This window comes from Protopterus annectens, chromosome 6.part0 (assembly GCF_019279795.1).
Source record: "Protopterus annectens isolate FY-2018-M chromosome 6.part0, PAN1.0, whole genome shotgun sequence".
NCBI lineage: Eukaryota > Metazoa > Chordata > Ceratodontiformes > Protopteridae > Protopterus > Protopterus annectens.
In genome coordinates, this window is record NC_056737.1 from 480,912,279 (window position 1) to 480,924,648 (window position 12,370).

Below are 12,370 nucleotides of genomic sequence, written 5' to 3' on the forward strand. Positions count from 1 at the left end.
GATATTTAATGTAATAATTTTAATATATATTTTTATGAAACATGAGTATTTGCACTACATCCTTTATTCTGAATGTTAACTGTATTTTTAATTTTCTCATAAGAAAATATTATTAATTTAGCTTAGAAATGATTTTATAACTAATATATAATAGTTTTATAACAAGTATGGTTTTTGAAAAGGACCACACAATCTATTTTTGGTTACAATATGTTTTTGTGGAAGGGTATTAACAGTTTTGTATGACTTTTAGGTTAGGAAAAAGTCTTTGATAAATTATTCATGAATGTTGAGATTTGATAGGCTGTTTTTAAACTAACTTATTTGAATAAATGATGGTTTTAATTAAGTAATTAACGTAAATAGGTATATAAATGGATGTTTAGGGACTGTTTTTATGTTACATCTGATGAAGTCGCTTTGTTTGGAAGGACGAAAACGTACTATTGGAATAAAAGGCGTTAATGTGATATATATTTTTTGGCTTTGGATCCGTTTTATGCTTGACTTCGTACACTAATTTGGACTGATAGTCAACTCCATTTGTTTATTCCCAGAGTTGCTGTCTTTTTGGTTATTGTTTTTTTTTACTGGGAGTTGCCTTTGGTTTTTTCAAACTTAGAGCTGTTACGTTTTATTTTACTATGTTATTACATTGTCATTTTGTTTGTGGGTTGTAAATTTGTCACTGTTGAGTTCTTTATTAGTTTTCTACAATTGTTGGAGCTTTTCTCCTAGGCCTTTGCTGAAAAGGGGTTCCCACCGTGTCACACTTTCCTGTTAAAGCAAAGCAAATAAATAAATAAATATTCTGTGTAGATAATGTACTCCATATATTCTGTGAACATCTACAGAAGACACCAGAAGTGATTTGTAATTTCACAGTTAATAATTTGCAGCCTTTACAGAATGATTGATGCAGCTGCATTGCTACGTGATTTTACATTCTGTTTTTTTTTGTCTATGAAATGTGTTTGTTTTTTGTCCTGATTGTGGCAAGAATTGTCTTCAGTGCAATTTGCTTACCCAGTTAAAAAAGTACAATATAAATAAATTAATGAATCCTTGGTATGTTTTTTTGGAGAAGATAAGTCACAATACAGTGCCTTGACTTTGGCTGCCAACAGACATATCCTTTTGAGAGAAGATAAGTTTACCTTAGTCAGATTCACACTTCAATCTCTTCATAGAAAGGCCTCATTCTTTCACTTTTGTAGCTACTCTTTGTTAGAATATGTCATGTTCTGATTCTGCTGTTGCCAACTCATTTGTGTCATTTCCGAACTTTTTACACCTGCTACACCCAGTATCATGTGATGAATGACATAATGAAATATTTTTACTGCAGAACTGACAACAGCCAATACAAGACTTCCTAAGGCCATCATATGAGAAAGCAGTTGTAGACCTGCTGTCAAGGTGGCACTCAAAATGATACCTTGATCGGTTTTGGTTTAATAAACAATGTTGCTCCACCCACTGCCATCTGCTGTTGCTGTGAGACATTTCTTCCTGTGTATGGCCTGATTTAGCTAACCCTGTATTCACACACATCCTCAACTTATTTAGACATTTGACTTTGGCTATGTCACAGTTAGTGAGACAGAGTATTTCTTAGGCTTCATAGGACTTTCAAGGCAGTTGAGTTTTGAGATCATGAGCTGCTTGCCAATACCTTCCCTCATGCTGTACCCCCTTTCAAAAGAAAGACTAGGCCAGTTAGTCGCAGTGTAAATTTGAAGGTACCCATCCAGTCAACCAGGTTCAGTTTAAAGGATGGTAATGTACCACACTGGTAAAGCTTCTAGCCTGTATTGGTAGATCACAATCTTTAAGCTTGAAATATTCATAGTTGTGAACTTCTGGGGCTTCTGTAGTCATTTGATACATCAAGTCAGGAACATACTGAAGGGGCAGTGTACTCTATAATTGGTGCAATCAGTGTGGCATGTAAGGGAATGATGATATCTTTAGATCTGGATGGTGTACCCTTGGCTGTTAGATGTGCTAAGTAAAAGGATTTTCTGCTACAGTTGCCATGTAATGATTTAAGGAGAGGAAACTGTCAACCCAGGTACTCAGGTCCCTGACTACATTTTCATTTAGTAAGTTTAGCAGAGTATTGTGTATGCTATATGTTATGGGTAAGGGGTTGTTTGCCAAATGAAATGATACTACACTTTTCATTTTTAACTTGAGCCCATTTTCAGTTCATCAGGTATTAACTAGGATAACTTACTTCTGAAGAGTGCAGGTGTGAGAGGGCATTTGACAGTACCACCTCATTTGCAGTCACTGTGGAGATCAGAGAAGTAAATTCCAAAAAGTAGGAGTCCCAGTGCAGAGCCTTGGAGTACACTGCTGATTACTGTCATACTTTCACAAGACACCTGCCATATGAGCTATTGAGTTCTGTCATTTAGCCAGTTTGTTATCCATCTTACTACATAAGGATCTATATTAAAAGCATTTAGCTTACTTACAATGCCCGCAATGGGTATGCTGCCAAAAGCTTTGATTAGGTTCAGATACAATATGTGAATTTCATGACCACTGTAAACAGTCTATGTGACCTTCTTAATGAAGTTAACTGATTTAATTGGCAGGCTCTCCCTTTCTTGAAAGACAGATGTCACAAGTGCATGGTCTGACTTAACTGTGGAAGAATAGACTTAGGGAATACTATGTGTAAGAGTTATATTAATGAGGACCAGATCTTGAATATTATGTCCTCTTGTGGGTTTATCAACTATCTGTTCTAGAAATTTTTTTAAGTCCAAGAACTTCTGGATGTACTCTTCATTGGAGGTATAGATGCTGCAGTTAATTGCAGGGTAGCTAGTTAGCTCACAGCCTTAATTATCTGTGCTGTCAGTAAAGAGTGTCCCATTCCCATACCAAGTGTCGAGCCCGGTCTGCCTGGATGAAAACCTGATAGCTATGTACGGTTGTATACTGTTCACACAACAGTACGCAACCTGACGGCTGTATTCTGTTGTGTGAATACACCGTTTAGAAACAGTTTCAGGCATTACACTTGTCTTGATATATAACACTCTCACACCAAAAAAAGGACAATCTTCTTTCTGGTTTGGTCTGGTCAAGCCTTTGCTGACTTGATTCCACAATCTTTCCTAGTTTAACTACTTTGGAGTTTATCAGAAAATAAGACAATCTCAGCCAGCATGTGTGCTTGTCTGCCTTCTGTCCTCCTGGAATATTTTAGGAGAATGACACTTATTTTATTCCTCTCTTTCATGTCTGGCCTTTTTTGTCTGTGGTAAACAATGACCACACTGGGTGTGGTATCTCATAAAGCCGTCTTTATAAAGAGATGACAAAAAGGTCATATGGGGATGGGAATGGATGCACAATTTTACTACTGATGACTCATTGCTGCATGAGTGTTCCCTGAGTTTTTAGGATGTTCCTGGCAAAATAAATGAAATAAGGAGTTTTTTACTGGTTGTGTTAGATTCTTTTCTTGGTACTGAGGTTAAGTAGTAAACCATAGTACAGTTGGAAGAATGAGGCAACACACAAAGCTGCTGGTAAATCAGTTGAATAAAAAAAATCAGTTACAAAAATTGTCAGCCTGTTCATCTTGCACAACACAACAAGGTATGATCTTTCTTGGTAGAATTGCAGCTGTCCTTTGCCATGGCAGTTTCTGACTCAATCTCTCAGTCAATCAATAAGGATCAAGCTGGCAACTTGAGTCCTGATGCATGAAATGAACTCAGGTGCTGGTTATCAAACTCAAGTCCTGAGTCAAGTAAGGAAGGGGGGAAGGTCAGCAAACAAAGTTACTGGCCTAGCTAATATACACAAGAGAAAACATGCAGTTCTTTCTGGAAACATACTACTGTTGAACTGATACTTTCTTGGAAATCGTGACATTGATCAAAAATTGCATTTAGTTTCCTGAGTTGCTGCAACTACTAAAAACAACATTGTTTTCTTTTTCACTTCATTTTCACAAACAATCTTCCATAGTCTGCAAAACAGCCTGAACATGCCACTGCAAAGTTCACTTTTAAGCACACAGTCTTGATACACAGGCATTGGGTTAAAAAGGTCACAGCATGAGCTGAAGCTTTGCAAGAAATATGTTCAGAATCATATCAGAATAGGTTAGCCAGCATAATATCTAATCAATGCAGATTCATGCTATTATGTCTCTGCTACTCACTTTGATAGCAAACCAATAAAATGGACAGAATGGACAAGGCTGTACTGGTCAATATGTCCTTGAAGATCTGGAGATGTTAGATTCCTGTGCAACAGACTTTCTTGGACTTGTACTGCTCAGCAAAGTCAAATTCACTGAATGTACCTTTATGCATAGTAGTAACACCGACTATGTATGCAAGTGCTCAGCATATACACATGCATTACCACACTAACACAACCATACATACATACAGATATGCTTATTCATATTCAAAGCCTCCAACATACCCCCATGTGGGAGTCGCATCTTTACACCACCCCAATTAAATATTTCTTACTGTGAGACCCCATTTGTCACTTTAGAAAGGGCATAGTGCTGTCCAACTTGTTCTGACTTTTAATCCAATTTCACCCTATTGAACTGTGACAGGCTCAATGCTGTTAATAATAGACTCAGTTTTTGATCAGGTGTTTGTCAGCCAACACAACTTGTTTCTTTTTGTCAGCCCGATATACTTCTTTTGGCTAACGCATCCTTTATCGGTTACTAGGATGTCCATTTAAAGCCTTCCGCCACTGAACTTTTAGGAAGAGGAATGTTACTTGATGACCTGATAAAAGAATATAACTAAGTGTTGAATCAGTTTCCCTGCATCTGGGGTAGAGGTTTTGGGTTGGCATTACTGAGTAATGTTCAAAGTACACATAATTAAACACTTACCTTACTTGTACATCATGTTATGCAAGTGGCGCACAGTAATAAAATACTCCGTGAAATGTGCATTTCCTTCATGCCCACCTGTAAAGATGGTGCTTCATATGAAAAGTAATACATGTATTTTTCATTGCATGCCTCAGTGAAAAGTAAAATTTAGCAAAAAAAAAAAAATATGGAAAGAGCATTATCTGTTGTAAAAGATTCCTTTTCTTATTACAAAAGTCATGATTATTGTGTCTTTCTCTGTGTTCTGTAGATACATGCTGCCTGTTCCAATGACCTCGGAAACCTTTTCAGTGGCAAAGCTGCAGCTGGTTGGAGGTAAGTAACAGGTGCATTTATATGTGCAACAAATGATCTGAATGTGAAAACAATCTGTATATCTTATGTCAAATTGAGCTACAGGTTTTTCTAACTTGTCAGAGTGCAATGTTGAGAATAAAGTTAACATTCAAATTTATGCTGGTTTAAACAAACAGAAATGCTGATGCAGTTGTAATGACCTCACATTGTGTATACGATAAAAAATACATTAGTTTTGGTGACTGTACAAACCACTTGATTGTGTTCTCTGGGCATCGGAAATTGCTGTTTGCACTGTAAATGTTGGTAAATCATATTGTTTAACACATGTTTTCCCACATTGGCAATTCATGGCATGTTCTTTTACTTCTGCATATCCTAAAACTGTGTTATATGTTATATCACTATTGACTACACTTTGAATATCAGCTAAATTATGGCATCCCCCAATGCTCACCTCATCTGTACCCCAAAATGTACATACCTGTGTGACGCCCATGCACTGGCCCAGCAATCAAGGAGCATCAGTCCTCACTACTAACACCAGTGAGGGGCGTCCATTTTGGGAAGGATAATAAATACAAACGCAGTAAAGTACAATTTCCCTTAAGAGCACACAGAGATCACAGTCAGTCTGGGGGCTGGTTTCTCCCTTTCTGTCCAGATCCCTAATAAGACTCCCCACTGGCACAGCTGTAGGGTGTAGATCTCAGCCTAGTGGTCAAGCTAAAACCTCCAGCACCCTCTCTGTCCAACCAGTGCTTCATGTCCCTGTGAGCTGACACGCGCACACACACTTTGAGATATGAGTTATATACAAACACACAGACACTCCTGGGGAAGGCTGGCACAGCTTCTCCAGCTGTGCCTCCTTCTCTGCCAGGTCGTATGGTAGTATCACTTGCCACCGACCACTAATATCAGCTACTAATAACACCCTTATCAAAGGGTGTCCAATTATTACTGTGCAATGTTATTATCGAATTGGTAAGTGTGACTGAACAGCAAGGTTTATTTGGGGTGGCTTGGACAGTAACACTATATACATGCAATGTACTCTAGAGCTTAAATTATCTCTACACAAAACAGCCACAGTTGAAAGGTTTAAAAATATTTAATAATAAATAAGAACACAAGACAATACTTCTTACTACGCAGTGCTAGTCAAGAGTTCAGAGATCACAGGAAAATGCTTAAAATTATATAGTAGAATAGTTCTGACATCAATACAGAAAAAAAACAAGTCTGATCTTCCTATTTCCTGGCTATATCTAAGAGAAAACACAGTTCTAAAATAAACTTACATACAGAGCACAGGCAGAGTGCTGGTGAGTTGGATGTTCTCAAGACAAATACAAAATCCTCCAAGTCTCTTGTGTCCTTAAATTGATAGCACAGTACTACTGAGTCATTTCAGATTACATAATTTCTTTCTCTGGTTCCCAAGCTAACTGAAAACTCTGAGTTTAGCAGCCCTTTGATCTTGCACCTGGTCAGGAAGCTACAGCAATAAAAGACATTATACATGCAAATTCTAGCAATTAACTCTGGTCTCAAAACAATAGCAAGAATTCCTCCATCCAGACATCTCAGCTCCAAGTTTGAGATCAAAGAATTATACAGTGCTTGACTTATCAGCTTTCTTCCAGCAGAGTGCACTGTTGCTACATTTTTATCTACATTCGTGTTGTTAAATTGCTGTTTTTACATTTTTGACATTCAACATTTAACACCATTTTCTTCCATTTAAAAGAACAAGCCTGTGGCTTGTATTAATATTTACAAATGACAGAGATTTATCTACAAAAGGCTGTCTGGCTAGGCTGCCACCCTTCACATATCTTTACAACCTGTATGAATAAAAAAAAATGAAAAATCATCATACAACAGGAGGACTAAAATATTTAATCAGTTGAGTGCTTTCATCTTAACATTAGTCAGACGTCTTCAGAATAATGACAAAACACACAGCGTGTACTCATTAAATACTACAAAACAATCATGAGATAAATGATCACGACCATTCCCACATTACCCATTCACTAAATATGAACAATTTTTGACATAAAACATTGATTTTTGAAGTTATCAGCCACAGTGTAGGTGACATCATTCATGATCAGCTCAGTCCATTGCTGAGTTCTGTGATTGTTTTTGTCTTGGGTAGATAGATTTGACTCAAACTTCACTTTGGTGGGCTTTATTAAACTCCTGAGTTTATTTCGGTGACAAGGGCTCTAACATTCTTGGAATTACTCTTCTTACTTTTGGTCAGAATTATTTTCCTTTTATTATAAAGCTTGCTGATATTATAGTTCCACCATGTGAGTTTGGTTCTGGGGTTTGCTTGCACTTGTTCCTGTGGGATACAGCTGACTCTGTGGAGCTGCTTCTGTGCTGGTAAAGTGTGGTGGTGTACATTTCTGCATATTCAGTAGTTAACTGGGTTGGTGGGGATTTGAAGCTTGACAATTGTCACTTAGGAGTAGGTAGTTTGTCTTAACTCCTTCTTCTTCTTCTTTCAGCTTTTCCCGGTTAGGGGTCGCCACAGCGGATCACCTGTCCGCTCATGATTGGCAGTGGAGTTTTACAGTGTCGAGTTGCCAGCCCGGCACCCAACCTTCCACAGAAGGCACACACACGCACTCAAACTAGGGCCAATTTAGAGTGTCTAATCCACCTGCAGCATGTCTTTGGGATGTCGGAGGAAACCGGAGCACCTGGAGGAAACCCACGCGACCACAGGGAGGACATGCAGACTCCACACAGAAGGCACCCCAGCCGAGGATCAAACCAGTGAACCTCTTGCTGTGAGGTGACAATGCTAACTACTGCACCACCGTGGCTGCCCTAACTCATTCAAGCCTATAGCACCTTTTTTGCACTTTTCTAGTTAACACCCATAGCTTACACAAAAAGTAAACTGTTAGAAAGTGCAGGTTTGGCTGTTTTTTTGGTTTGTAACACCCATAGCTCTTTATGGTGTTCAGACATTGTTTGGGTCTGTCATCCTTGACTGATTAACAGATTAATAATAGGAGGTAATAGAGAGTGCACGGTGTAATTAACAAAATTAAAACAAAGAATGTTAATCTCAAATGTTCTGCCATAGAGAAATCAATGACTAATTTCCCCTTATTATTCATATTTTCATATTTGCATTCATATTTTCATTACTGAAAAACCTATATGTTATTGAGGGGCATAGTGTGAAATGCCCTGGTTGGAGAAAGATAAGAACATTGTCAATGTGCAATTACAATACACTATATTAGAGAGATTGGTAGTTATTGCTACTAATTCTGAAAATATGAAATATTTCCACGTGTACGTAATATTTCTAAAACTGGGTGACTTGCATGCTATCAGATAACTTAGGTTATGTTGAAGAAAACTATCATTTAAATGTGCACTCTAAGTTGCACATCTTTTGAGATATTCAGGATTACTTTTATTGTAAATTATATAAATAAACATAGTTCTGTAAATATCTTGATAAGCACACACATATAAAGGAACTTTTTGCTGTCATGTGAAAGCTTATGTCTGGCTAACAAAAGTAAGTTGACAAACTACATCTAGGTTATACAGTTTCCACGATGTGACAATTTGTGAAACATTAGATAACAATATTCTGATTTTGTATTCATAATAATATATTATAGCACTGAGGCTAAAGCCTGTGACTTTACTGACTGTTATCAATACAAAGAAGACTTTTTATTGATAACATTGCTGTTTGTACTTTTTAAATTGCTTTTATTGTTCACAAAATATTTGCTTTCTTTGTGTTATGTTTTTAAGTTATTTTCCCCAGAAATGCTTTGGAATGTAACAATGTGTTTAGGCTACTAGAGGCATGACATTCTACATCACATAGGCATTAATGAAAAATTTCTAATGGTACCTTTGGGTGGAAGGTATCTCTGTTTTCAATTTTATTTCGAAGCAGACTACTTTATGGTCAGAATGTACAGGGAGTTATTTTCAATTTTATTTCGAAGCAGACTACTTTATGGTCAGAATGTACAGGGAGTTATTTTCTATTTCTTCCTTTTAACGTTCTGTCTTTCTGATATTAATCTCATTCTGTGTCCTTATGCCTTTATGTATATCTTACCACTTTAAACCTCAAACTTCCTATAAGTATTCATCTTGTAATGACTTTTGTTTATAATTTGTCTCACTATCATTCTGTAATATAGAGGCTAGAAACCCAAATGTTTAATCTTTTTTTTTGTATGACAGTACTTTTATCCCATAATCCCTTTTTTTCACTAGGTGATATTTCCTTCCATGCATAGCCGGCTTTAGGCACCAGCGAAGCCTGCGGTCGCTGGGGGCCCCCAACCAAAGCAAGTTCTTATCCTGATATTTTGTAACATGTCTGCAAAACCAACAAAGGCTAGTACGACAGTCTTGTATACTTAATCAACCATGAGGGTAATAACTCTTATTTATATCTCCCTTAAAATTCAAAGTTATTTCTGGTTGTAGTAACAATGTTTTGTCAAGTAACAGGCATCAGAATTCTATTAAATATTTTATCACTGATATAATGCCCCTGGCTTTGTTAAACCTTGCTGCTGGACATTTTCTCCACTAAAAGTAACTACATAGCCAGCTTTAGGTCCCTGCAAAACCCATGTCTGCAAGGGGGCCCCTTAATCATCTTTAACTGTGCAGAGGCTCCACAAAAGCCACTGCTGGTTGGGGAAAAATGAGGAAGAAAAAATGTATTAATTTCCTAATTATGCTCTTTAACATGAACAGAGCTGAGTTATGACCCTGTTAGGATGAAGCTGATAATGAACATGAGCAGTATAGGCACTAGAGGGATCAGCAGCCCAGAGTGACTTACATCGGTGCAAATTTTGGATTTTAAGAAGAGCTGATGCTTCTGATCATCAGGGATAGTTTCTCTTTCAGGGAGTTTTATAAATAATACCAGAACACAACACCAGATACTATAACTCTCAATTTCTTTGCTTAAGAATTCAGTGCAATCCCACAAATAATAGAATAAAGGCTCAGAATCAAGAATCTGTTTAAATATTACTCTAATTCACTTAAAAAGTTACTAGAATAACATATTTTGCATCAACATGTATTTTTGGACAATAAGTATAAAACTCAAATGTCTGGATTGTTTGTAATCCTGAATGATTTACCAGCAAATCAGACCTTTTATGAAGGATAAAGCAAAATTATGAACAAAATCTGGGAAGGTCTGTGAAATCAGGGACAGTGACAGGTATGCATTACTCCACAATGAAGTAAATCTTACCCCTTCTGCTGTTTGACGACTGCTAAACAGCAGTCACTGATCTGGTGTGACAGTACCAGTGTTGCACAATGTATTGCTCTTTGCTGAAATAAGTACAAAACCAGTACTGCTGTGGCTTATGAGTGTGTGTTTGTGTGTTTGTGTGTTTGTGTGTTTGTGTGTGTGTGTGTGTGTGCGCGCACGTGTAAAAAATATCACTGATTTTTATCTGTGCATGCAGCCAGTAATGCCAGGACGCAGACATTATTCTTCTGTTTATCAGTAAAAAATGTACCTAACAAGTAATTATATTTCGAAAGTAAGACCTAACATATATCACAGAACATTCAGACACATAGATATTCTTGGAGTCTGGTGGTCCTCACTCACCAGACTGTCTAAATGGATAACGGGGACTCCCTTAATCATCCTTGACGCTGTGTGGGCCCCCACCAAAGCTGTTGCTGGTTGGAGAAAAATGTATCAATTTTCTGAATACGCCGTTTAACCTGAATGGTGCTGAGATATGACCCTTTTAGGATAAAACTGATAATAGCCTCTGTTTACAACCACACCCATTCTAAAACCAGCCCTGCTCAAATGTGTGTGTACAGAAAGTTGCTACAGGTTATTCACAGTCAAACCTTAGAGATGTGCACATGGTCATTATAGCTTGTGTCTGAGCTGTGGGCTGTGTTTCTCACAGACCTCAGAGATCTACAAAGAAGGTTACTGTAGCTTGTGTAAGAGAGGTGTACTGTCTAGCAGCAACAAATTTGAATATATTACTGAAATCATTCTCACAATCACATATCAGGCACATGTACATGTGGCTACCTTTAAGGACTAGGGGTGAAGAACATGCTATGTATTTGTATATCAGCAGTCACTTGAAATATATGACTAAGGCAATTTAAATCTCTGCTTTCATCCCAGTCTAACACCAGAGGGATGCATAAGCAGTGGCTGTCTTTTGTAGGGGGTTAGGGAGGTAGGCAGTATTCCCAGATAAGACTCACAACTACTGGCTTGTTAGTTTATTGTAAGGTACTATTTTGTCAGTTTTGAAAATTAAGCCTTGGGCGCAACTTATGTCTTCCTTGAAAGAAAAAAATAAGACTGAAATTCTTTTCTTTTTCATGATTTTTGTTTAGGCCACCAATGGAGTAAAATGTTGAGAAAATGTATCCCAGACCATCTGTAAACCTATGGCTTCTGGGCCCTGGCTTATTTGTGTTATTTCCTAAATGGTTATTACTGTTCTGTCTTGTTCAGGAAAGGTGTGTTGAAAGGATGCAAGGAAAACTAAAGCTGAATTGCAACAGTGAATTTCTTTCCTTAATCATAATTTCTCTTCAAGCCATTATTGGATGAAAGGGTAGTGTAAAAAGAAAAAAAACTTTAAAATGCATTTCAGAGCATATAGAAAGTTATGGCTTCTTGAAAAAGCTGAGGGTAAGGCAAAATGTGAGAAAAGGAAGAAAAAAGTAATGTGCATGGTATAGGGAACCCAAAAGGGGGGAATCAGACGAGAGGACTGGAGGGTGTGTGTGTGTGTGTGTGTGTGGGGGGGGGGTTGAAATGTAGGCCCAGTCATCATTTCACTTTATGTCCAGACCTGTACATAGAGTTGTTGCAATGTATCATTGTTGCAACTAAGTGCCAGTAATTCTAACTGCCCCTTTGTTAGACAGGTCAACATAGCGATAGTGTAGTGCATAGGCCTGTTGTAATGTAAGAGCTTGTAGCTACAGGTCTGTGGATACTACTCCTAAATGTTTGCAGCACAAAATAAAAGTTTGCTTAGGATGGATGGTATTTGAAAGGTTAATACTTATACTGGAAGTGCCTAGGGGGGTCCCCAACTTGACATTTGCTGGGGGCCCCCAAAATGCTAACACCGGCCCTGC

General features: G+C 37.7%; 1 protein-coding gene across 1 annotated transcript in view; it reads left to right on the forward strand.

Annotated features, from left to right (window-relative positions):
- The window catches only part of STARD9 (StAR related lipid transfer domain containing 9), a 1,457,104-nt gene that overhangs the window by 1,343,635 nt on the left and 101,099 nt on the right, over positions 1-12,370 (forward strand). The window contains exon 30 of the mRNA XM_044073541.1: positions 5,148-5,212. Within this exon, the coding sequence (XP_043929476.1) occupies positions 5,148-5,212 (65 nt within the window). The remainder of the gene's footprint in view (positions 1-5,147; positions 5,213-12,370) is intronic.